This window comes from Aulonocara sp. 'chitande type north' Nkhata Bay, linkage group LG17 (assembly GCF_057382095.1).
Source record: "Aulonocara sp. 'chitande type north' Nkhata Bay isolate Kocher_YH1m ecotype deep benthic linkage group LG17, A_spYH_male_GT1.1, whole genome shotgun sequence".
In the NCBI taxonomy this organism is placed as follows: Eukaryota; Metazoa; Chordata; class Actinopteri; order Cichliformes; family Cichlidae; genus Aulonocara; species Aulonocara sp. 'chitande type north' Nkhata Bay.
In genome coordinates, this window is record NC_141360.1 from 37,174,082 (window position 1) to 37,201,626 (window position 27,545).

General features: G+C 41.2%; 1 protein-coding gene across 2 annotated transcripts in view; it reads right to left on the reverse strand.

Moving 5' to 3' along the window:
- Nucleotides 1-27,242, reverse strand: part of tafa5a (TAFA chemokine like family member 5a) — a 170,057-nt gene extending 142,815 nt beyond the window's left edge. For both annotated transcript variants that reach the window (XR_015125603.1, XM_086268321.1), the window contains exon 1: nt 26,480-27,242. Coding sequence is in view for 1 of the 2 variants with exons in the window: in XM_086268321.1 (XP_086124447.1) it covers nt 26,480-26,591 (112 nt within the window). In the remaining variant the exon portion in view is untranslated. The remainder of the gene's footprint in view (nt 1-26,479) is intronic.
- Between the last annotated feature and the right edge of the window lie 303 nt (nt 27,243-27,545).

Sequence of the window (27,545 nt, forward strand, 5' to 3'; positions counted from 1 at the left end):
CATTTTAACGCCTTTTAAGGCTTTAGTCCAAATAAAATCAATTATTTTCCACCAAATCAGTCTGTTTGTGGTATTTTGGTGTCTTTACCATACAATTTCCCTGCTTTTCACTCATTCACACACTGACAGCAGTAGAGCTACCGTGTAAGGTTTTGGCTTATCATCAGAAGGAACTTTGGATCGAGTGTTTTGTCCAAAACAGACTTTCAGAGCATGATTAGTGGACAACAGGATCCACAAAGCAGACTACAGCCACGCTTCTCAAATAACCACCAGTGACGATGGTTTGTAGGAGGCATGGATGCAATTTCTCTCCCTCTCTATTCCTTTCTTCTTGCCTCCTCTGATTTGGATAAAGGAATAAATAAAAGAGAACTAGCTGTAATTGTAAGTAGACACAGCTGTAATTGGAATTTTTACACATTTTGTCTCCATTTAAATCACATCAAAATTGCTTCCTGTGGCAGAGACTGATGTTTTGGACAGCAATTGTGTGATTTTAACAGCATGGCAAAGCAAAATTGTCTTTTTTTTTTTTTTTTGCTTTACCATAAAATAAAACGTTTTATTGCTCTGCTGCTGATGAAGACCTTTAACAGCAGCGAAACAACAGACAAAAAGGAAAAGGTAGTGGCAAGAATCAAGGAACTTGTGTGTTAAGCACTATCAAATAAAGAAGCTTGCCTGAAAGTGGACTGCAAAATGACAGATATGAGGGCTGGGACAGGAAAGCGAAGGAAACAGAAGAAAGGAAAATGAAGGATAAAAGCATTCAAGCAAGGTATAATTTCCTATCCATAACCAAAAGTTCTCTACTTACCAAAAAGACTTATTCATTTTCATATGTACCAAACCTTGGGGCAGTACCTGTAAAACTAAAGCTTTTATAAGTATGGATGACTATAAACATGCCTCCAAGCAATCTTCAGAGGTTTAGGATCATTTGTATTTCATTGTCACCCTTTTTTCCACTGCTAACTCCCACTGAGTTGAGGAAAAGCCTATTAAGAGCAGTTTGTCTAAGAGTGCAGAGACTTAATATGCTTCAGTATTTCAAAATGCCCCTATACATGCCACCTACGCTCTCTCAAGGAAACCACTTATGAGTATTTTAATGCAATGCAGTGTGCGTGTGTTTTTATGTGAATGCATGTTTATGCATGCATTTCTTGAAAGAAGCTAAGAATGTATGCATACTGTAGTTGGAGCTGTAGCTTATGCTGTTGTTGCTCATGTTATAATAAGGTATGTGTGCTGTGGGAGTTATGTCATGTCTCTACATTTCTTTTTGCAAGAGTCTCCATTTGCTCTGCAGTGAAATGCAGGTGTATGTGAATTTTTTGTATTTGCCTTACTGTATTGCCAGCCGCTGTCACTCAGCCTATTAAAGCATTCACACACCGGATATTTTGTGCGTTAAAATACTTCTCTGACTCATCAATTTTAATGCAGCCATTCACACCTACCGGGTAATTGAGCTGGACAAATGTTCAGCAGTTATCGCTGTGAGCCAAGCTCAATTTTTTTGGTGGGAAAAAACAGATCTGACCAGTCAGACCCCTGAATTTGGCAAAAAGTGTGCTCGTAGCTTAACTTGTGCACTGGTGCTTAATAAATAGTAATGTTAGTTTACCTCAGACACAGAGCTAGATGCTCTCTAGGTCAATCGGCTCTCTGAATTGATTTTTCTGCCTCCCCAGACATGGCCCAAACTGTGCCAACAAGACCTCAAATTGCCCCACTAACATCCTGAAATATGTAGAAAAGCGGTTGTGACACAGCTTCAACTCCTGGATCAAACCATGAAATTCTCCCTGCTGCTTACTTCTCATGAGAACTGGATGAACCTAGAATCTCAGTTTCTTCCTTTAATTGTTTAGAAACATCAGGACCAGCTCATCATCACTTCCTGTCGACTTCTTTTTTTTCACAGTTTGTCATTTGAGGATGAATTACACGACAAGTTTGAATCTAACTCACTTTTTTCACAGCTTTTTCAGCAAGTAATGGCCTTTACCCCACAGACCTCAGTGAGTGAGTATTGAAAGACCAGGTAGGTTTAGTTTGTTCAAACAATGAGGGTTAGTTTCTGGCAACAAATTTGCTAATTGTTTAATTTAAAACAAAACGTTTAAAACATGGAAAACATTTAAAGCTAAGTAATAATTTAAATGCACGAGTCAGACACACACAATATCAGTTTGCAAAGTTTGGCTAATCTTAGCAACACTAGTAGCAGTAGCCCTGGCTTCTTCTTGGTTACATCCACAACTAGCTGTGCATTATATGATTATAATCCACAGCAATCCATATAATCAATTTCATCTGGCTTCTGCTGTTTGGTTCCGGTTTAGTTTGACACAGAGGTATAAACTTTGGCCATATGTCTTTTCTTCAGTGGCCACAAAAAGGAGGGACTGTCAACCAATTTCCTGTTGGTAGGAGGATTGCAATGCTAACTAGCTAACGGTGGCAAACCGCACATTATATATGCTACGGTGTTGTTTAGTGTCTGTGTGTAAAAAACATTTTCAGAGTACAAGAATGTGTTGTCAGTTGCACAACAAGTATCAAATGTTCACAAACTGTTGTAGCTGCCGCGATATCTGTCATCATATGCAAATATTACACTACTTTGTCAAGGGTAATGTACTACACAAGCATGATATAGCATACACAGTGTACGCCATGAATGTATACTACCTAAAGTATTCAAAATGAGATGCACAAATTCTCCCCTACTAGCTTGAAGGGCTTTTCAGAGGTGATGTGTCAACTTTATACCCGCCTCCCTTTTTTTGCCATTATTTTTTATGATGCAACCATTAAAAGGTTTTGGCACACACAGACACACACACCATTAATAGCACCATTAATATAGCAGCATTTAATGATCTTTGCCCAAGTGGGGATACAGGCTATGTTTTCTTTAAGCTAGCAAATAGCTAAGCTTTAATGCTTTGTCTTTCTTTTATATTGTGAAGCGCTCTGATCTTAACTTCACTCACATGAAATATAAAGCGTGTGCATATAATATATACACTCATCTTGCAGTATGCAAACCCATCACACACTAATGCCTTGACTGCTTCACCCTGGAGCCATCATTGCATTTCTGGCAGCACTGGTGGTCCCTTTCCACTTTCCTTTTACAACATCTAGGGCTATTCAATAAAGAAGCTTCGGGGAGCTCTGAGGAGCAGGACGGAAAAAATAGAGTGAGCATTCAATTCTGCCTGAATTATCCCAGGGTTTGTGTGCTCACCCTGATAAAAAAAAAACAGAGAAGAAATCTATGGCTTATTTAAAGGCCACTGCGTTGTGCTCAAATCCGTCTCTCTCAAACAGGACCTAAATTTTGCATGCCCGTAAGGAAACAGCTTCTGCACTTTACAAGTAACATGGCACATTGTTAAGCGTGACACTACATGCTGGGATTTCTTGTTGAATTCGGAGGCCTATATGCTTGTACTACATCGGGAATGGGTGGCAGCCTGAATGTGACCATTGACGGAGTGCGTGTCCTCACACAAAGGTCGCGGCTTTCCGCTGAGAGCCCTCATTACTCCCAGTTTGTCAATAATGTGTCAGTTTAAACCCTTCTGAGTGCAAACTCTTAGCGTCAAGCAGACGATTTTTGGAGTATTAATGGACTTCAAGCGTGATATTCTGTTGTGGCGAGAAGGAGATTACAACCGCTGTGGGAGAAAGCCATTTGGCTCGTATTTTGCGAAAATCCTGTAAGCAGGGGGAAATTTGAGACAAAATTAAGGCACAATGGCTTCTAGAGATGACACAGCAGAGAAGGAGAGTAAGAAGGGAGGAAGGAGGGGGAGCGGGAGGAGACGGGATGAAACATTAAAATCAGATCTTTACAAGTAAAAGGGGAGCAAAAGGGAAAAAGAGCTTCCATCCTCACAGTTTACATTAAGTGGGGGAAAAACTGATGTATACCAGCAAACCTTGCATTTAATTAAGCAGGTCCCCTCAGCCTCTTTTTTTCTATTGGCGAGCCAGCATAATCATTTCATATATGCTGCGATATCATCTGCTTAATGTGCTATTTTACCATAAAGTTAAACCTGGGCGATAAATCTCGCTGTGCTCTCCATTAATAGATGCAGAGCCTCGCTGAATAATGTGTGCATTAGATTAGATGCACTACAGAAGTGAACCACCATGCAGTGAGAAATACTTCAAGTTAATCTCCCTTGGTGGTTCCCGAAGGATGAGAACTTAGTGCCCCTTCCCTTGGCTATAGGTGTAGTGTGGAGGAGGTGTGTGTGTGTATGTGTGTCTGCAAATGGGGAAAGGAGAAAGATTGAAAGATGGGCCGGAAGCCTGCATGTATATTCAAAGGCGTGTTTCCCTCGTAAGCTTCTGATAATTCATTTCAGTCGCACAATACATTCACACGCTCCGAGTTCACACCAGAAAACCTCAACAAAACCGCATTCACGCACACACACTCCAGCCGGACATTCAGAATCGCATCACAATTCGTATTCATTCCGAGCACGGCGCAGGTTGAAATGCGGCTTTTCAAAGACATCAACACATTTTCTACTATATCTGCACAGTTAAGATTGGCCCCAGAGAACCCTTTGAATTTCTGACATTACATTCAGACCTCATTCTCTCCCCTTTCCTCCCTTAACATACTCCTGTTCCCTGATTTCCAGCATGCGTGAGGAGTGATTTGAGGTGACCTCGTTACAGAGGAGGACAATACAACAAAAGAACGGGGTTATGAAATCGAGGAATTCTATTTCCACCCTCCTGGCCATTCATCCCCCTGCAATAGTAGGAAGAGGATTCATTATTTGGTACCCTCTCTCCGCAATCTTGTGAATTTGCATACTCTATGTAGATGGTTGAACGTAGTGTATGTCGGGCTATGTGTGTGCGTCATTCTCCTTAACTGTACTTGTGGGCATGAAGATAAAAGGTAGGTGGGGTTAAATTTGGTGGGAGGTAAAGGTAAACCTGCAGGATATTAGTGTAATAACAAACAGTGTAAGCTAGTGTGCTTGTTTGTGTGAAAATGACAAAAATGAAGACAGACTAGAAAAGTGACAGTGAGTCTGATGGTGTGTATAATTAGGTCTAAGTATATAAATGTATCCATCTGTGCCCCAAGTTTCCCCTTGAGCCCTAAACACCTACTTAATAACCGAATCATTGACGCTCTGCATTCCTGTGAGCTGTCGCCATCACAAGGGCGCGTGAAGTTCCTCGTGAGGGTCAGCGGACGTTCAGCCCTCTGGTCAAACGCTTAAAGCTGAATCAACTAAAGTGCAGACGTAAAAGCAAATGTCAACCCAGAGGCCCACAGGCCAGCGTGAGTCGAGTCAACAGCACAAAAATGGGCAGAGAGAGAGAAAAAAGAGAGAAAAAGGAAGAAAACTGAGAGAGAAAGTGAGTTTTGAGACAAATTACCTGCAGGTTTATAATTAAAGCTACCGTGACGCACATTGTTTAGTTCTGACTCCAATGCATAAGATAACACAAAGCAACAAACATGTATCAGATCCATTAATTATCTCTTTCATTATCCATTAGGAATCTTTTGGACAATTAGTCAAATTTCATGTACTTTTTTTGACCCTGTGACAGACTGGTGACTTTTCTTTGGTGTACCCGTGCCTCTAGTACTATGACAGCTGGGATAGGCTCCATCCCATCTGTGATCATTAACTGGATAAGTGTAAGAATGGATGGATCTAGTTCTTGAAGCTTTGAAGACAAAGGACAAAAACTATGGAAAAAGTATTAAAGATAAATAGCAATGAGAGAAAAGAGCACTTTAAGCAATTAAGGTTCTTACAAAAACTGCAATAAAAACAATTCAGAAGACACTTGCTGATTTTTGGATTTTGAGTATGGGTAATAAAATAAAATAACCATCATACATTTCTCATAATTGAAGCCAGATGCTCGCTTAATACAAATCTTTAAAGCTGCTTTAATTTAACTATTTAAGTAAAAACAAAACAAAACATTGTAATATAAAAGTAGCCACATTTTTGTAATGAAGTTGAAGAGAATTGTCATTAATCTTTCTCTTGGCTCAGATCATCAGTTGGCCAGCAGCTTTAGTTTTTGTCTTCAGTCTATCTCATTGCTTATATATGGTAAATGGCCTGTATTTGTATAGCGCTTTACTAGTCCCTAAGGACCCCAAAGCGCTTTACACAACCAGTCATCCACCCATTCAGACACTGGTGATGGCAAGCTACATTGGCAAGCTACATTGTAGCCACAGCCACCCTGGGGCGCACTGGCAGAGGCGAGGCTGCCGGACACTGGCCCTCTGACCACCACCAGTAGGCAACCGTTGACCACCACCAGTAGGCAACTGTTGACCACCACCAGTAGGCAACCGTTGACCACCACCAGTAGGCAACCGTTGCCTACTGGTGGTGGTCAGAGGGCCAGTGTCCGGCAGCCTCGCCTCTGCCAGTGCCCTCTGACCACCACCAGTAAGCAACGGTGGTGGTCAGAGGGCCAGTGTCTTGCCCAAGGACACAACGACTGAGACTGTCCAAGCCGGGGCTCGAACCGGCAACCTTCCGATTACAAGGCGAACTCCCAACTCTTGAGCCACGATCACCCACTATATACAAGGGTCGCTGTGATAAGGCTGACTTCTTCTTTTTTTAAATTTGATTTCTAACACAGGTTAATGGGGCAGCTGAAGAGACCGATATATCACTAAGGATGCGATGGAGACCAAGTGCATAAAAGGGAGTGAATGATAATAGCAACGTAATTCTAAATTAATGCTGTTTGTTTTCATTTTCCCCAACTGGCCTAAAATGGTTTTTGTGTTGTACTATATTAAATATTGGCAGTGTTTCCCTTCAAAGAAAGATTAAAGTGTACATAGGGTCAAAACTGTCTAGATGGAGCCGAGGGGTGGAAGGGTTCGGGCTACTGTTAGCTGCTTTGACCAATAATTTTCTCTCTTTTTTTTCCCGGTTCAGTGGTCTCAGTATCTCGTCTCTGCTTTCCACAGATGATGTGGTTCTGTTGGTGTCATCGAGCCATGACCTCCAATTCACACTGGTGTGGTTTGCAGCCAAGTGTGAAGCACTTGAGATGAGAATTAGCACCTCCAAATCTGGGGCCATAATTCTCAATTGGCAAAAGGTGCCCACTTTGGGTCAGGAACAAATTGCTCCCCAAAGTGGAGAAGTTTAAGTGTCTTGGGGGTCTCATTCATAAGTGAGGAAAGAGTGGAGTGGGAGATTTACAGATGTCGGTTTATCAGTTTATCTCTGTCTCTATTCCTACCCTCACCTATAGTCCCGAGATGTGAGTAATGACCAAAAGAATGAGATTGTGGATACAAGTGGGAGAACTGACGTTTCCCCAACAGGTATCTGGGCTCCACATCAAAAGGAGTCAGGTGAGGTGGTTTGGGCATTTAACTACCATATTTCCTGAATTCCTCTTAAGTTGCATTTTTCAGGCATGTCCTAAAGTAGGGGTCTCCAACTCCAGGCCTCGAGGGCCGGTGTCCCCCAGGTTTTAGATCTCACCCTGGGTCAATACACCTGAATCAAATGATTCGTTCATTACCAGGCCTCTGGAGAACTGCAAGACATGTTGAGGAGGTAATTTAGCCATTTGAATCAGCTGTGTTGGATCAAGGACACATCTAAAAACTGCAGGACACCGGCCCTTGAGGCCTGGAGTTGGGGACCCCTGTCCTAAAGGGAGAAAGACTGGAATCAAATCCAGGATGGGCTGGCTTAGGAAGGACTGGATATTCAACTTGTAAAAGGGGGAAACATGCATCAGTGCACTTGACAGAGATGTTTAATATGCACTTATGTCCCAATTAAAATCTATTAAAACAACTGCTGTGAAAATGAATTCCAAGTTATTACATACCCCTCTGATGCAAAAGTGTTGAAATATTCTGTTTACTTTTTATCAGATTCATCAAAGCAATAATATGATGCCTCCGTCTCACTGCACATAAAACAGCAACAGCTGATGGCTGGTGATGACATGCCGTGTCAACAGGAAATGGAAAGAGAGCCACCCCACCTCTTCTGTGCCTTGTGTCTCTCACTTTGGTTTCCCTTGCTCTCAGAAAAACGTGTCACTCCAGAAGCTGGGGAATTAGTTGGCGGTGGCGGAGGGGAGAGAGTGAATGCTACTACCGGCACCCATAAACTAGTTACATGTGCATGTTTGCGTATTGATATGCTGACAGTCTATGATCCAACAAAACATCTCCCTTCCCTCCCGCAGCCTCTGAACGCGAAGACGTACTTCAACATCGCCCAAGGATTTGTTAATTAGCTTGCCAACATCTGTCCTCTCTATGCAAGATGGGATTAGAATACAAAAAAAACCCAGAACACCCGTCGTATGATCACCACCTTTCCGCAACAGCACCCATAACAACAGATGTCAACCACCCTCCACCCCCACCGCAATAGCTGAGAGGTAAGGAGAATTAAAAAAAGAAATGACTCATTTTTTTTATGTGATCCCTCTTTAATTGACGTTAGCATGTTGTTGAATAATACATGCCCTTCTTTGGTAGAGTGCTGCAAAGTGATAAATTGTGTATGTGTGTTTGGGTGTAGGTGGGTATGAATGGGGGTACAAGCTACTTTGATGTGAAACTCATATCCTGCTTGTAATGTCGTCCAGGGGCCAAACGGAATTGATAAAGGGATAACTTTTGCTCTTACGGAATGATTATACTTATAATTAAGTTGTACGGGACAGATCCTACAGGAGATGAAGAGGAGGGTGAAATGGTGAGGAGTTCTCTCCATTCATTTTTTCTGTTGAAGCTTTGGGTACACAGAGCTCAATGTGGTCTCCCCAGACATTGACCAATGAAGTAATTACATTTATGTGAGTGTGTAGGATTGATTCATCAAACAACGCTTGCTACAGAAAGCTTCTGATTTAATTGGGGAGCGGATGACACATGCATCTTCCTGTGATAACAGATCATTTTTCATCAAAATGAAATCACCCCCCAGTATTATATATGGAATTCAGTACTGCCCTGAGTCAATGATATACAATTTGGTCTATAGCAATTACACAATTGCTATAGAGTTGCAATTATTCATGATTTGAGAGGTGCAGGGGGTACAGTGCCATTTGTTACTTGGTGGACACAACACCAAGTAACAAATCTGTAGAAATATCTCATTATTGATTTTTCAGCTGTTAATACAAAATGTACATATGCTCGTAATGTATGTGCAAAACGGTTACTGAAAATTTTCCCCTGCAATATGTACACCATAACATGTGACTGACAGCTACATGATTGGAGGGGGAAGACTCAAAATCCCAAGCCAATGGCAGTGGTTGAGAATGCTTACTAGATCCTAAATAAATAATATCACAGTGCAAAAACACTATTTTAACTCATTCACTGCCATTGACGTCTATAGCCGTCAATTGCAGTGAATGAGTCAATGGGTTTAACTCATTCACTGCCAATGGCTGGCAGTGAATGAGTTAATTTATAGGTTAACATGCTGCTTAAATAATCATAGGAATATTCATAGTCAAGTCAAGTCAGGAAGTGTACTTCAAAAGTTAAACTGCTCAGTGCAGCATTTTGCAGCTGTAGCTGGTTATTTTATGCACACCAGCAGTTGAAGATTCATTTTCTTCTTCTTACATGCTGGCACTCTACATGGGGTAACTGTTCAGTACAAAAGGTATTAATTCAATAATTACCCAATTAAAAAAAAAAACAACTAATTGATTCTAATTGATTGGTATCAGTATAGACCAAAATTGATGTAACACAGTAATAAGGAGGAAAAAATAAAGGAAAACTGATTTAAAGGTTGAAATTAATAAAAGTAGTTTGGTAACTTAATGCAAACTACCAACATTGTTATTACCAAACATAATATCAATCAATCAATCAATCAATCTTTATTTATAAAGCACTTTTCATACAGAGAAAATGTAGCACAAAGTGCTTTACATAGTTAAAAGCAGCCCACCCCACCCTCCAACTCACTCCCCACACTCTCAATACACATATATCCCCCCACCCACACACACATACACACACGCGCACACTTAAAGAGTAAAAATTGGGCTGGGCTCGCATGAGCCAAGTGAGGAAACACTATAACAGGGAGCCGTCTGCACCGGGAGCCGGTCACAGACCGCAGCCTCCAGGCTGGGCACACAGCAGGAGGGAGGCAAAGGAGCCCCCCAGCCAGGCTGAGAGGACCCCAGAGACCCAGCAGCCACGGTCAATAACAGCCCCGGTGCAGAGAGCGCCCTCTGAGGAAACACTGGAGATATGACGCAATACAATATATATATAGGGTAAAATGATAAAATAAATAAGAACAGGATACAATATAAATATAAATAGAATAAGAAGATTAAAAAATGAATAAGAATAAAATCAAACAAATATTAGGTAAATCCTAAATTAATAATAGAATAACAGGATAGAATAAATAAGCATAAAATAAATAAACGCTAAGTAAAAGCTAAATTAAAAAGGTGGGTCTTGAGCCTGTTCTTGAAAACATGTACGTTCTCTGCGGCCCTGAGCTCCTCCGGCAGGCTGTTCCACAGACGAGGACCATACCACTGAAACGCTGCCTCTCCGTGAGTATGTGTCCTGACTTTAGGGACAATCAAAAGGCCAGTACCAGAGGACCTCAGGGTCCGCGAGGGTTCGTATGGTAAAAGCAGATCTGAGAGATAGGAAGGCCCAAGACCATTAAGACATTTAAAAACCAATAAAAGAACTTTAAAATCGATCCTGAAACACACGGGGAGCCAATGCAGCGATTCTAAAACCGGTGTAATGTGGGCCCGCCCTCTGGTCTTCGTCAGCACACGAGCTGCCGAGTTTTGCAAGAGTTGTAAAGTTGAAATATTCTTCTTAGGAAGACCAGAGAGCAGGGCATTACAGTAATCAATGCGACTGGTAATAAAAGCATGCATCAGCATCTCCGTGTTGGCCCGAGAGAGAATAGGGCGGACTCTGGCTATATTTTTAGATGATAAAATCCAATTTTAGTTACATGTTTAATATGTGGGATAAAACCAAGCTCAGAGTCAAAAATAACACCCAGGTTTTTCACTTGTAGCGAAGGACATAGTGAAAATGCCTCTAATTTAGACAAGAGTTTCTCTCTCTGAGCCTCAGGACCGACAATTAAAACTTCAGTTTTGTCCTGGTTAAGTTGTAAAAAGTTTTCTGCCATCCAAGATCTTATATCCAAGATACAGTTAAAGAGGGCATCCATTTGTCTGGTGTCATCAGGAGACACGGAGATGTACAGCTGCGTGTCATCAGCGTAACTGTGGAAGTTCACTCCATGCCTCCTGATGACACCGCCGAGAGGGAGCATATACAAATTAAAAAGTACAGGGCCTAGAACCGACCCTTGAGGCACACCACATGTCATTTTATGGATCTTAGAGGAGCATGTATCCATACTCACCATAAAAGTTCTGTCAGAGAGATAGGAAGTGAACCAGCTGTGTACAGCACCAGAGAGGCCCACCATGTGTTTCAGTCTGTTTAAAAGAATAGCGTGGTCTACTGTATCAAAGGCTGCGCTTAGATCCAGTAGCACCAGGACTAAGAGCTTTTGGGAGTCCCAGTTACATCTAAGATCATTTAAAACCTTTAGGAGAGCCGTCTCTGTGCTGTGGTTCACCCTAAATCCAGACTGGAATATCTCCAGGATCTGTCTATCATTGAGAAAATCAGTAATCTGAGTAAAAACAAGTTTTTCTAAGACTTTACTTAAAAATGGTAAGTTGGATACAGGTCTGTAGTTATTAAAATCATTACAATCCAAATTGCTCTTCTTCAGAAGGGGCCTCTCCACCGCCGTTTTAAAGGCAGCAGGGAAGACACCCAACTGAAGAGAGCAATTCATCATGCATAAAAGCTCAGCCTCAAAAAATCCATAAAGTGTTTTAAAGAGTGAAGAAGGAATTGGATCTAAAAGACATGTGGTGGGTCTCACTGTGGAGAAAACTTTCTGAAAGTTCTCAGCATTAACCAGGACAAAGCTGTCCAGTGTCTCCTCAGGTACAATCGAGCCCTCAGATGTATTTAAAATCATATCACGATTAGATAAAATATCAGATCTGATGGCGCTGATCTTTCCCCTGAAGTGGTCTGCAAACTGCTCACAGAGCGAGTCTGTGGGGGTTCTTTGGGAGCTGTTAAAATCAGGGTTAAATAAGTGATCTATGGTGGAAAAGAGGACCTTGGGATTATTTTTGTTAATACTGATTATTTTGGCGAAGTATGAATTTCTTGACTTCCTTAATGTATTATTGTACACTTTAAGTTGCTCGCAAAATATTTGATGGTTGATATTATTTTTAGTTTTCCTCCATCTCCTTTCTGCTGCCCTGCAATTTCTTTTGAGTTTTTTGACTTCTTCGTTTCTCCAAGGTGATGCATGTTTTACGTTAATCTTTTTGGTGGTGAGTGGAGCAACGGAGTCAAGGCTTTTCTTCAGTTTGCTGTTGAAATAACTAAAAATCAAATCGCAGGATGCAGGTAAAATCACAGGGGGGCATTCGTCTAAAACCCTGGTAAAATTTGCAGCCACTTCAGAGGTTAGATAGCGCCTCCTCACAGTTCGCACCGAGGTCTCCCGCTGAATAAAACCGATAATTACATGGTAATATAATTACATAAGATCATCACAATATTTTTTTAGCTTTTTTATTTCGAAACCTTTACCCCAACATTAACAAGTTATAGTGCTATCTAACCCAAATACAATAAAGCAATGACAAATAATAATTCTGAACTTTGTAAAGGTCAAATCCTTAAAATCTAATGTAATTTCATGTTTTTAAATCACTTAATCCATTTTTGAAGTTGTTCAGTCAATAAATTGACAAATATTTTGAGTTTTAAGCTGATCGATATTGTTTTTTTATTATCTATAACAACGCTTTTCACAATCTCTTCATAGTTGTTGTGAGCAAATTTGAGATAAGTAAAAAGGTGAGATTAGTTTGGATAAGGAAAGGAGTACTTTGGGGGTCTTTACTGAGATATAACAGTGGAAACAAGACAGGAAAGCTGGGAGAGAGAGCAGAGGGTAGACATGCTGTAAATGGCTTTGGAGCAGATTTGAACTCGGGCCTCTGCCATAGCCTTGGGTCACTACACCGACATCAAGGCAAGGATTTCTGTCACTAAAACAATCTGTTAACTTTAACCGGTTTAAACAAAGTTACATATTTTACCTGCCCTTTAATATTCCCTGAACCTAACAACACAAAGCACATGAAGAATGGAGAGCTCAGCAATTACACCTTTTTACATTTATGTAGCAAAACTTTTCAAACAGTGAACAGTAAAATAGGAACTGAATTTTGCGGACGATTCAATGCAGACTGATAGTTTAGAAAGTAATTCATTCAGATTGTAAGATTTCAAATTTCTGCACCCATTTCAGCAGAATAAATGTAGATGATTTAAAGAACTTGGCTCCCGTTAAAGACACAGCTATGAATGGTTGAGCAAAAATCACATTCACACAGGGGCCATCTGGTCAGCAATGGCCCTGAAATTATGCAGATTGTATCTTTTTCATGACTGACAATGTTCTGTTTTTTGCCTAAGATTACATTAGATGTTTTCTTCAGCGTTAGTCCAATATCGTATTAAATTATCAGAGTCAAAACGTGTCATTTGTGCATTTGTACCATCTGAATGCGTTCCCAGATGATATCTTACACGAATAGAACCCAGGGAGGAGTTAACAGCGTGAAATAAAAAGAAACCATGACTTTTAACTGAATGCAGTAAGCTGGCTGCCTACAGTACACTGGTCATGTCACATACAGTGAAATGTTGCCCATAGGATCTCTGCACAGATGTTGTAATGAGCTCTTCAAACCTAAAGAGGCAGACATAACTCGCATGTTATGCTGTCGCTACGACAATGGAAGGGTTTATCACTGACAGTGGCTTGTGGGGAGAGTGTGTGCACTGAGGAGTGGGGTGGGTGGGTGGGGGTAACTGAGATAGCAAAAGTGCATGAGAGAAATAAAAAAAAATCTCCTCCAGCATCCCATGCATGCATAAAGAGGCATGCTTCAGCATGTCTAGGGGTAACAGCAGGAGTTAGACTGCCGCAGCTCAGTGAACACTTTCAGGCAACATTTTCTACTGTATCCCTTGCAGCAGTACTAACCTTCTGTCCCACCCCTCTGCCTCTCACACTCTTTTCTGAGTTTCCTCGCTTGCATCTCTGGCTCTCTAGCTCTGTCTTGCCCATCTCTCCCTCAGACTGTGTCACGAGGGTAAAGAGAAAAAAAAAGAAGACGGGGATCTCCTTTTACACGACAGGGCCCCAGAGGTGATGGCTGACAAAATAATCTAACTTGCACAAACCACAGCAGTGTATTTATTCATATTTCTAAAAAATAAAAAGACATCTCTGCAAGCAGCTAGTGCTGCATGAGTGTACTTCTAGACCAGATCATCAAAGTAGTATGGCTTTTGGAGTGTCTAGAGCACAATTTGGGGTCACAGAAGTGCAAGGCTCGCTAAAACGATCTGATATTAAGAGAAAATATATGAGGAAATTTATGCTTTAGCAATTTTTAGGAGACACCTGACACTTCCTTAGGTGGTTTAGTCTGAGTGAAACTGGCCAAACACAATATGCAAAGCAGTTGATACAAAAATGGCAGCCGTCAGCTTAGCATGCTCGTCATTGGGCACAAGACCTGGACAGCATAAGCAAACATGTATATGACAAGGTTTTTAGATTAGCAACTGGCTTAATTCAATGTAAATTTCGCCATGAAGTACTTGAGTAGTGGTGTAAAACTGTTTAGGCTTCTATTGCTTCCATCTTGATTGGTAATACTTACTTTGGTAATAATCAGAGCAAAAGAGAGAGATTCTGCCCATTTTTGAGCTCAGTGTTCAGGCAATGGCAATGTTCTGGAAGAAGTATATTGCAGAGGGACACACCTGTACAAGAGACAATTCTAGCTGGTGATGACTGGGGCCTAGGCTGTAAAGTGAGTACTCTAACTATACCATAAAATACCCATCAGTAGAGATGCCCCATCATTCTTCTGCTGTTCACACAACTGTTAAAAGGTAGAAAAATACATCTATCAAATTAACATCTTGCATTGAAATTTTGTTAAAGGTTCCAGGAAGCTTTAAGAGACTCACAAGAAGCTAAAACTGCAACAGCTACTTATTTCATCTGACTGCCTCGTCTCTTTCTAGGCAGAAACATCCTCTTGTGTTTTCTGTTTTACCTGCTGCTGTAATGTGGGGTCAGGATTATACACTGGTTTTTAAATCCTAACTAATGTAGACTCCATCATTCGCATTGCAAAAAGAAACTCCAGTGGGCAACTTTACTGAGTTTCCAAGCTCCAATGAAACTTGCTGCCTTCAGAATTTTATGTCACATCTCGAACATCTGTTGGATTAGAGAGTGGCGTTCTGACTGTAAATGAGTAACATCAAGCAAACAAGCACATTTATCACAGGAGAAATTTTTTTATATGTTACAGTTTAAAATAATAGCTGTACAGAGGATACAGCTATTTGGATGTTACCTTCTAATAACATCCTAACTAGAGAGACTTGTATCCCAGAGGACATGTGAAGCCATTTAGGAGCTGCCAAAAATCCAGTTCCACTAATGGCCGCTTCAGGCTGGCTCCAAAAGTGACTCAAAAACTCCAATGTCACAATGCCCAACTTCATGACAGAAATAAACATATTTACAGCCAACAAACAGGCCTTTATAGCTGATGTCTTACATCATGACAACTGTCGGGGGATTCATTTTTCACAACTTACCAGTTCAAATTACATTAAGATTGAAAGTTGGCCATTAGTAGGCTGGTAGCCCACCAGCGGGTGCCGTTATATTTTCCATTTAATGTAAAAAGAACGACAAGAAGAATGTGCTGCAGTTTTGTAAAGTGAAGAACTAGCGTTTTATTTACAACTTATGTCACACTAATTATCAGTTATCTTAGTTATCTGTGCAACGTACCCAAACAGTAGCAGTAATTTCTAACCAGGTTTGATAGCATTAGCTGACTGGTGTTAATTCTAGACTGCCATCTAAATGACAAAAGAATGGGAAACCAGTGGCTGATTGCACAGTGGCTATATTGAATAAATGGAAGAAAATGAATGGCTGAATGGCTGGATGTATGTATGGATGGATGGATGGATGGACAAACGGACTGATGGGAATAACTTGGGTAGCTGAGTAACTTTGTTGTAATAGAGGTGTCATGAATGCATAAATTAAATGAATAAACACCTGAAATCAGAACTTCTACTGGCTCAGTAAGTAGTGTAGCGCCATAGTGTACTGGGTTACATATTAGCTTGGCAAATAAAAGGTCACTGGTTCACTCTTTGCCAAATAAACCACTCCTCTTTGGGGCTGTGTCTGGAAAGGCATCTGGTGTAAAACTTTTCCAAATCAAATATATGGAGCTATGGAGTGTGTTTATACACCACTCTACATTTAATCACTAGTTATTATTCATCTCTGGCTCTCTTAAACAGCAACCAACCAACTGGTTGCAGCAGATGGCTGTCCCTACATGAGCCTGGTTCTGCTGGAAGTTTCTTCCTGTTAAAAGGGAGTTTTTCTGTCCCACTGTCACCAAATCGCTTGCTCATAGGAGGTCATATGATTGTTGGGGTTTTCATCTTTTTTCTCTGCGTTATTGTAAAGTCTTCACCTTAGAATATATAATGCGCCTTGAGACAATTGTTATTGGGATTTAGTGCTATTTAAATAAAATTGGAATTGAACCTGCTGTGGTGACTCCCTTGCAATACGGGAGCGGTTAAAAGTGGCTCCATTGGATCAGTTGTTAATGAGCTAAAATGATAACAGACATTCAGAATGTGGCAGTTCATATTGTTATTTGTGCTGAGGAGCATCCAGTTTAATATTCCTTCAGTAGACAAAGAGGGGTAATCTGGCAGCTTTTTGGTGGCATTTAATCAACTGCATAAAAGAAGAAAATGGAAATTGTTTTGACTGCAAAATAATTAGAGTAAATGTGTGCTATGACCCCCAAAAAGGACATGGAATGTAGAAATTCATTTTCATGGGTGACTTGGAGGTAAAAAACAAAACAAGAAAAACCAAAAAGGTTTTAGATCCATAAGTACATTTAGCTTTTTAACTGCATTGTTTTATTTATGTATTTGTCTATTCCATGATATGTTTGACTTATCTGGTTAGTAATACTTGCTGCTTCCGAGACTTCATATGTGCCTCAGGAAAGATTAAGGTTACCGCCTCGTAGGCACAGTGGTAGTTTTTCCATTAAAACAGGAAACCTTCCTCATCCACTGGGCTACACACGGTCTCAAATCAAATCTTTACTATATATTTCTTTTTCTCTCTGCAACAGCAGCTGCAGATCAGTTTGTTTCTGCATCCCAAAATGGTTGTTGGAGCAGCAACAAGCAACGCTGCAAGATAAATGAGGGCAAGCACAATGTAATTTCCATATCAATCATAGTGTCAGCAGCTTAGGTTGAGGAGAAGGAGAAAGGGAAAGAGGGAGGAATGGAACGATACAAGGAGAGGGAGAAAGGTAAAGGCTGAAAGTAAGAAAACAGATGCTTTTGTTGTTACATACATACTCCAGCTATTATTGAAATAAGCCATTTCAAACCAAGGGCCAAGTAATGCACCGTGGGGCACAGAGCGAAAACTCAGACCGACCGACTGACCGAGCCACCAGGTGTCTGACTGACAGACAATCCTTGAAACCATTTCAGAATCTCAACTGCCTCTCGCATGTGGGTGCTGACTGAGTGCAGCTGTCATTTAGATCATAAACGCCCCAAAGATTTATCTTCTAAAAACATTAACACTGAACTGTAGCCTTGATGTGGAGATGGTGTGGCTGACAAGCTGTGGGCATGAATGGAAGGAAAAGGAGGAAGAAAAGGACTAAGGGGAGGCCCTCAAGGCCCCATAACAAGTTCTCAAGAGTTGGGCTGCCGAAACTTTGCGCCGGTGTTATCTTGTTAAGCACAAGAGTCACTGAAGGACACCAGACAATTGATTGAACGGAGTTGACTTCAGCACAATTTCCTCTTCGTGGCGACATGCATCAACCAGGCCACGGGTCCCTATATTCTGCAGCTTAACTACCTCTCAGGCCTCCCACTGTGACAAATGGCTTCTGTCTCTTCTAATGTAATATTTGTTTCTACTTCTGAGAGCCTCTCGGCTACTCTGCGGCAAGTCTGTCTGCCGACTGCTTCATTGTGTTAGCTGACTTTATTCCCCAACCGGCTGTCAATTGGTGGACCGTCTGAGTGTTCTCGTCTGTCTGTCTTTTGTCTCATTGCTTGCGCGTCCTTTCCCCCCCCCCCCCCCCTCCCAAGCTCTTTCTACTGCTCCCCCGTCAACCCCTTGCTCTCTCTGTCTCATGCTCACCATTTCTCTGTCTCCCATGTGCGCTATGTCTATCTCGCTTCCTTCCCCTACTCTCTCATTCTCATTGCCTCCCTGCCATCCTGCTCCCTCTTTCCCTCTCTCTCTGAAATCTCCCTCCTCCCCCTATTCCTTTCTCCACTTTACCGCCATGTCTTTGCTCCAGATGCTAGCTGTCTCAGCTCCGTGGGCTGAGTCTCAGTGATGGGCCCCTGCAGGAATTCAAAGCACCATTCTGGCATTTTCTTCCAAGCAATTGCTTCTTGCAGTAATAAAGGGGAGTAGCTTTAGCATCTCTGTCTGAATGGGCTCACTAGCCCTAGGCAAAACAAGCACAAGTGCACATCCGCCAATCCTCTCGGGGCAGGAGCACATCGTGAGTCTCTGTCCGGATTTCGACCCAATTAAGCCATCTCACGCAATTTACAGAATTGGTTACAAAAAAACGTACCATTAATCACATTTTCTCTGTCAAAAGCTCAGAATGAGGCTCCGGAATAAGAAAATCCGCATTTTTATTGTCACTGGAGAGCTGGACGAGAAGTTCACATTTGCATACCATGTACAATTATTATACACAAACAACCCTTTTCTTTGAGCTGTGACCTGTTGAGCCCTGCAGTCATACACCACTCATAACATGATATGTAAATATTGCACATGTGGTTTTAATGGTAATTAAAGTCACATCGACAGCAAATTAATTCACGATGGGACACGGAGCATTTAAGGTGCAATTAGCCATGGAGGCGGCTACGGTGATACTTTGCCTAACTGCAAACAGCAAACACTTTGCAATTTGTTTTCACATTAAGTAAATGTCACAGCATATTAGCATGCCATTATGACATCTATGTTTTCTTTTTTTCCCCCCTTTACACAGCAGAGTCTGGTTACAAAGGTGCAGGTGATGGAACAGAGAAAAAAGGAGAGTCTGTTAAAGATGAAGCAAGGAGACAAGGAAGAAGCTTTGATGAAACTTTTACTGCATCTCTGTGTAAACAACTTCACAAACTGTTGTAGCTGCTAACTGTTCTGGGGCCATGAAAGCAGCTTTGGAGGAACAGGTTGTTCTTACAAGTCAGCATCATCTTTGTATTTTGCTTGGATATTCAGTCACTACATGTTTGCAGCACACAGTGTATGTGCATATTTTTTGTATTTTGTATACCTAAAATCAATATTATTAACCAGAAGCCCAGAAATACACATCAATAATACCGGAAATAGAAGTACTGGGAATGTAACTGAGTGTTTACCTTCATTTGTGAGTTTTATGTCTAAAAGGCTTAAATAGAGTATTTACCTAAAAGGCCAGCATTCATTAATTCAGTGACGGTGTGGAAGAGCAATGCATCTGTTACTTCTAAGCAGTTCTGTTTGTTATGTGTGTTTTGATGTAAATCAACAGATTTTTTTTTCAAGTTTTTAAGAAAACGTTGGTTTGATGTTTTCCTTTAACAGAACTGAGCCTCTTCATGCAAGTAAATCTATGAAGTTCTACTAACGCACAGTACTAGCTTGAGTTAAATGCTAACAGTGGTTTGGTAATAGTAACAATATCCATTTTCACACATGCACCAGAGTTCTAAACATTTCTATACAAGTATTTTAGTATAGCCAGGTGTGAGTTGCAGCCCTTCTCTTTATCTGGGTGTTACTTATCCCGAATTATCAGGTATTACCTCTTGTGTGTAGCACCCATCCAGTTTATGGCTACAGCTTGCTAACCAAGCTTTTTACTGTTTAATGATAGCCTACTAATTCATTTAAAGAACAACTTCCGACAATGCCCTAGCCTTATTCTCCCTACATTCTCTGAAATTCAAATGTGATGTTAAGTACAGCATCTTAATTTAGTATGTTAACATGCTAATATTTGCTCATTAGCATACAGCTGAAGCTAATGAAAACACTATGTACTTTGGTACTCTAAATACCTGCAAAGTTAGCAGGTATTTAGAGTACAAAGTTTGTCTTTCCAAAATTGTAATAAGAGCCCACCCTTAGCTGCTAAAATATTTTGTTGTAGACCAAAGGGGTCACCTAAAGTGGATGCAACCAACTGCTTGAGTATTAGACTCCTATTGCTCCCCATAAAGTCACAGTTGAACCTAAGTAATACGTATATAAAATGAGCTTTACAAACTAGCAAATAAGCTATTAAATTCTGATTTATTAACAAGAGTATTTATGAAGTGGTATCACAGTCCCAAATGTGCAAACCTTTTTAAAACTTACAGGATGATAGATTGCCTTAGAGAGAGCCAAAAGTACTTACAGCACACCAAACAAAAACGTACTGATCATTTCCACACAGCAGATACCATCAATGAATTGACACAAGTGCTACACGTAAAACAGAACAAGGAAAAACAGAAAATACTGCCTGTGGCCATGCTGCCATATCCTTCCACACACTAAAAAAGTTTCCATATCCACTTAAAATTTTATACTCTAAGTTGCCAAAGCCTCAATATTAGTTCTTCGCCTTACTAAGCTCGACACTGCCGATAAGTAGTATGGTCATTACGTGATAACAGCAAACGCTCCTCCTCCCCTTCAAATGACACTCATCATGGTCTTTAAATTTTGCAAAGCTACCTTTTAAAAAGTTGCTCAAATATGCATGCGATCCCTGGCCCCATTTCTGGCGGTCCGTAATGTGGCTCTTTGCTTTCTCTGTGGAAAAACTCAACAAGTTGACTCTTTATGAATTTGCGTCCCCAGGCCATCTGCAAGCCTTTCTGCCGTTCCCTGACAGTGGCTGCTCTCTCTGCCTCCCTCCCTGCAGAGGAAGAAGCTCCAGGCTATGCTGAAAATAGGATAAGATATTAAAATAAGTGCGCGCGTTCACCTACAAGTTCTTGCGTCTTTTCTTTTTTTTCAGGTCAGTCAAGTCCTGTCTTCTCCGCTGGCAAACCAGCCTCGCAACAGCAACAGATTATGCGTGTGTGTGTGTGTGTGTGTGTGTGTGTGTGTGTGTGTGTGTGTGTGTGTGTGTGTGTGTGTGTGTGTGTGTGTGCACTTGAGCACATGTAAGCCTTGGCGAATCACCACAGATGCATGACCAGGAAACACAGGATACCACGCTGAGCGACAGAGTGATGTGATGAGAATGGCTTTAAGCTTTCGAGCCTGACAGCAGGGGAATGCATGCACGTGTGTGTGTGTTTGTTTGTTTTTGTTTCTTTGTGTGTGTGTCTGACCTTTCAGCATTTTCTAAAGTCTGTATCTTTACAGGGTGGTCATGTATGTGCAAATAGGTGATTGATGTTCCTGAACGACCTTGATGACGTTTCGCTCGTTTGTGTGCCCCGGTGTAACCTGCGTGCCTGCTTTGATGTTACGTTCATTACTGTCTCTGCTTTTCAGGGCAGAGATCTGAGTGTGCATGTGCCTGTGCCAGAGGTGTATGTACCTGCACGCAACATTGTATCCAAGGGTGGAATGAATCAGCAGTTGCTACATGCCTAAAAATGAAGGCTGCTATAAGAAAAGAGTTGTGCGTGACCTCTCTTCCTTTCTTCGTCTCTATCACTTCCTCCTCCTCGTTCTCTTGCTTCCAGTTTCTCTACTTGTTACTCTGTCTTACCTCGCTCTCTGCTGTCTCTGCCTCTCTCAGTGTGTTTGCAGTTCAGACCCAGACCACAGCCGTGTTACATTCCTTAGCCATCCCAAGCTAAGATTAGCATACTGATTAGCTACCCTTGTGGGCTCTCTCATCCGCCTTCCCCCGAGCTCACATGCAGGGCTACAGTCTCATGAATACATAATTGCGCCGTTGGCAAACAAATGCACGGCTGAGAGCTTCCAGATGAGGGAGCTAGTGCACAGAATACAATATTGTTTGTTGCTGTTGTCGTTGTTGTTGGCTTCTTTGTAATGTAATCAAAAGGTACTGGAGCATTCTGGTGTGATTAATGTTTCCAGTACCGACACGTACATTCCAAATACTTCAGTTGTTGACTTGTTTTTATTTATCTCTCCCTCTTTTACTTTTTTCTCCTCTCCTCATGTTTGTCTTCTCCTTTCAGTTTTGTTTTTTTTGCCACTTTCACCCTCTTGACCGTGGCTTCTATTTCACCCTCAGCAGGGTTTGTCTTTCCTTTACTGCTTTATATCTTTTGCCTTCATCCTTCCCCTTATACTCCCTTTTTTCCATCTCTTTCTTCTTGCCTCACTTGCTTTCCTTATCAAGGTATTAGAGGGGATATCAAGTCACCTGCTGCTCTCACCTTATTCGGTGCCTCTGCTTCTCTCTCTCTCTCTCTCTCTCTCTCTCTCTCTCTCTCTCTCCCTTTCTTCCCTCCACCCCGTGCCTCTCTCTGTTCTCTCTTCAATCTCTTCCTCTCACGAGGGCCTGGGAGAGGACAGCGTATCGTGTGAAGTTGGATGTTGATTCTAGGTGACAGGCACCATATGAGTCATAGCCATAATCACAGAGCTCCACCACCACCACCCTTTTGGCTGTAAAACACAGCAACAATGCAAAGCAAAAGTGCCCTTGGCACAGATATTAGCCATACATTACCAACCATCACACAAATGCATTTTCTAAGATGTAACACATTTTGTAAACACTTGAGAATTTTCTTTCTTATTTTGGTATCTATCTCGATAGATAGATAGATAGATAGATAGATAGATAGATAGATAGATAGATAGATAGATAGATAGATAGATAGATAGATAGATAGATAGATAGATAGATAGATAGATAGATAGATAGATAGATAGATAGATAGATAGATAGATAGATAGATAGATAGATAGATAGATAGATAGATAGATATGAAACCAGTGCTGAACTTTAGCAAAAACACTTCCAGTTCTATACAGGTCCATGGAAAACATCCTTTAAACTTGATCTCTGTAAACACTTTCCTGATGAGTTTTTGGTTCAGTCACTCATTTTGGATCATACTGAATGAAAAGTTAGATCTGTTCTGTAAATCTTGGTCATGCTATGTTTCAAACTGAAGTATTATCTGCAGTATGAAACTGCACACTCTTTGGTCGATAGCCAGTGAGCGGTTTCACAGTCAGACCTGCCCTTACTCGTCACATCTGAAAGATGAGAGTTGGTTGATTTTTCTGCAACAAAGATGGTGAGGGTGGAAACGCTCCTCTCAAGGCATTAAATAATCAGACTTTGGAAATTGGTAGGTCCACCTACCAATTTATGGGCTCAGATTATGAACTGATCCCATAATCTCATCTGGAAAGGATTCACTGAGGTCATAAATGAAGAAAGCCAAAGTGACATTTTCTGATAAACTTCTATACAACTTGGCATCTTTTGCAACCAGAGGAGATGCCCCCTGCAGGCCATTAGAAAAACTGCAGACTCTAGAAACTTCAGCATTGGGTTCATTTTTCAGTTATGCTGATTCTGTATGCATGTGAGTAACATGGACATCAATTTCTAGTAAAACTTGAAATCCTTTACAAACTGTGGACAATTTTTGTAAGAATATATATGAATAACTACCATGTGTGTATGTGATTATTACCATTTATATACACAAACCAATGGTTAATCGTGTTTTATTGGTTTCTTTCTTAATTTTGAGTAGAAGGCTGTAGTAAAGCTGCCATTTAAAAAAAAAATTAGACAATCAATCAATAGTAGAATATTAATCAGTAAATTGCTTGAAAACTGTCATTTTTCACACAAAATTGTCAAAGGTTTACGAGCTCCAGCTTCTAAAAACATGTCACCTGTCTTACATTAATGTATATTGATCTTGTAGTGAGAATGAATTGATCACTCTCACAAATATCATTATTGTCTTGAGATGCAGTCAATATGATAATGAATGCTTGGGTTGTAAAATAAACAACAATCAGAAGAGAAGAGAAGAGAAGAGAAGAGAAGAGAAGAGAAGAGAAGAGAAGAGAAGAGAAGAGTCTGCTGAGAAAGCAGAGACTTCAGACAGAATAGCATAGAGGACATGCATTGGTCAGCTCAGCCCAGAGATCCACTGGTTTGAAACATCTGGTTAAAAAGAGGAAATGAATAAAAGAACAAGTGCTACAAAGAGTGGGGGGAAAACAACATAAAAATTTCAAGCAGAAGAAAGTTAAGCACAAAACAGCGACAAAGATAGACAAAAATGTAAAAAAGAAAAAGAAAAAAAAACCTCAAACAAACCCAGTGTGACCGGGACATCGGAGGACACATGAACAAAGTAGAGGGTAAGAAAAAATACAAAAAGTATAAAACAGAAATACTGCACTGTCGAGGAAGGTCAGAGTAAAAGGAAACCCACAAGAAGAAAGGCAAAGCTAACAGTGAAAGGGAGTTGTGCGATCTACAGAGCTGCAAGTTCAAATGTTTGGAAATTAACAACGAAAAAAAATGAAACGAGGAGCGAGAAGGGAGGAAATTACACAAAGTCGGCCCCGGCACTAGAGTTTAATAGACCAATAATGGTGGTAACAAAAATGAAATATACCCATAAGGCGGACTGTTGGACAAAAGGTACCAAATAACACAGTTTGAGCAGCGTGGAGTAAAGAGGTCATAAAAGAGGAAATCCAGGAATGATTATCACTCAGATTATTAAGTCTCTGAAGGCTCGCGGTGTTACTGGGTAAAAAGGTCGAGGTCCTTGCAAAAGGAAAAAGCAAGACTGCTGACTGAAACAAACATCCAAGTGTCGTGATTGGACACAAACGGAAGATCAATGGCACATGGCCGAAGGCACCATAAAAGAATAAAAAGCCCCCCTCCAGAAGCTTTGGCTCTTATAAACTAAGCCTGTCATTGATTAACCTGAGGTCTGTGTGATTACAAAGCAAACTCAATCTTGTGTCCTTTGTAGAGAAGGAAAAAAAGGTAAAAAGGAAATGAACGAGCTGAGGTCGGTTCACATCGCTGTAAGGAAAACTCAGTACGATCACAGTACGAATCTGTTACAGCACCAGCATAGCTAATGCACTGGAGGACAGGGTGATTACATTAACCATTAGCTCAGCTGCTAATGAAATAACTTTTCCCTTTCCTCTTTTTTTCCATGAGCTTATCATGGCTATTGCACATAGCCTCCTTTTTTTTGTTCACACATAGCAGACTGAAGCTCTGTGTGCCAGCTGGATTTCTCCTCATAAGTGAGTCAGAGGCGGTTTGAGCGAGAGAAGGAAAGCAAGACGGAGAGAAGGTGTGAGGGTGCCAGGGAACAAGAAATGAAAAGACACCCATGGCCAGAGAAGTAGCCCAAAAGAGAGAGAGAGAGAGGAGCAAATTGCGTGTGTGTGTGTGTGTGTGTGTGTGTGTGTGTGCTTGTACTTGCATACATTTGCCTAATAAGGTTATCCTCAGGCACTCTTGAATTACTGCCTGGAGTACTATTTGTCCAACTAAAAAGGGTTTATTCATAAATTTAAAATAATAATAATAAGATTTGTACCTTTTAACATTATGTGAATTTGTTATGTATATCTTCTGGATTCTGTGTTTCAGAGATGACAGATGCATGACAGCCTGACCTCACTCAGTCAGTCTGAGAAGCTTTAAGAGATAGATGGGTGCGTGTGTGTGTGTGTTGAAGAGACAGATAGAATAAGAATTAACGGGAGTCACATGAGACTTAATTAGGCCTGTGGCGCACTCCTATTCCAAGCCAAAGAAAGTAGTTTCACAAGACAATGAGACACATTCCCCTGTTTTTTTATGAGAGAGGATTTGTGTGTGTGGTGGTGAGGGGCTTCTCTTGATTCTGCCTGTCTGCATACACAGGAGCAGGAAGGGGCTTTAAAGTGAGTATGTGCACGCGCAGCTGTGATCCCCGTGCGTGTTTTTCAATAGGGGGAAAAAAGAAGAATATGACACGTCGACAACTACTGAGATCAATACGCTAAGAGCGATTGCCAATACCACTCACATAATTTTGTTGTCAAAGCCTTCCCACATGGCACGGTCACCCACTGTGGGTGTGTGTGTGGTCAAAATAGAGAGCGTGTGACAGACAGAGAGAGGAGAGGAAAGCGGCAGGACTTACCGCAATAGAGAAGCAGCAGCGCTGTCAGGAGCAGCACAGCCCAGAAACTTGACGACATTCTCGGCCAGCGACTGGCATCTTTGCGTCTTCCCAACCTTGACACTGAAGCCATTGAAGAAAACAGCTAGAGCACTTCCTTCGTTATGGAGACAAGTTTTAAAAAAGGAAGAAGAAATAAAGAAAAAATAAAGAAGAAAAAAAGCGCTGACAGTAAATTCACAATCCAACTCGGTCTCTCACAGTGATCATATCTCCGCGTGTAATCCCACAAAAAGACATGTCAAGCTCGAGTAACTGATTAGGGGGTGGAAAAAACAAAAGAAAAAAAAAGAAAAAAAAAGAACTAATAACAAAAGGAAAAAAAAGCAGTGATTTGCTCCACGGGGCGCAACAGAAAAGGTCACATCTTCCACAGAAAGCCCAGTTGGGGAAACAACGCAGCAGGTTTTCGATTCGCTCGGAAACAGAACTTGGTCCCTTTTTAGTTGTTCCAAGGTGTTTTAGCCTCAATTTCCGCCCCGTTTCAGTCAGGGTAAGCGGGGAGATTGCGCTGAGTTACTGCTAAAGTGTTCAATCATCTGTACCGCAGCGTCGTAAAAGCTCCTTTCACCTGTGGTAGGTTTCCCCGATTCTCTTCAGTCTCAGCAGCCCCGACACTGTAGCTCATAGACTGTGTTTAAAATATATATATGTAATTAAACAGGCTCTTATAAAATCCAGCGAACAAACGCCTGCCTGGATGAAAGAGGGTTGGTCATAAAAGAGAAAGAGAGATTGAGGGGGGGGGGGGGGGTCCTTCAAGCTCTCGGTTTGGGCACAGAGTGGATGAAGATCACAGCATGCTTACAGAAGGAACCGAAGGATGGAGAGTGGAGGGGGTAGAGGCAGACGGAGAGGGAAAAAGTGCGCACTGTGCGACTCCAAGTGTTTTTGCCTAAAGTGAAACATCCACATAATCGATATTACGTCAGGCAATAAGCCACTTGAGGTCGCGTCTTTTGCTGTTACGCCAAAGCAATCGCTTTGCGTCGTTAAATCGGCGTGAATTACAGCTTACAGTGTATCG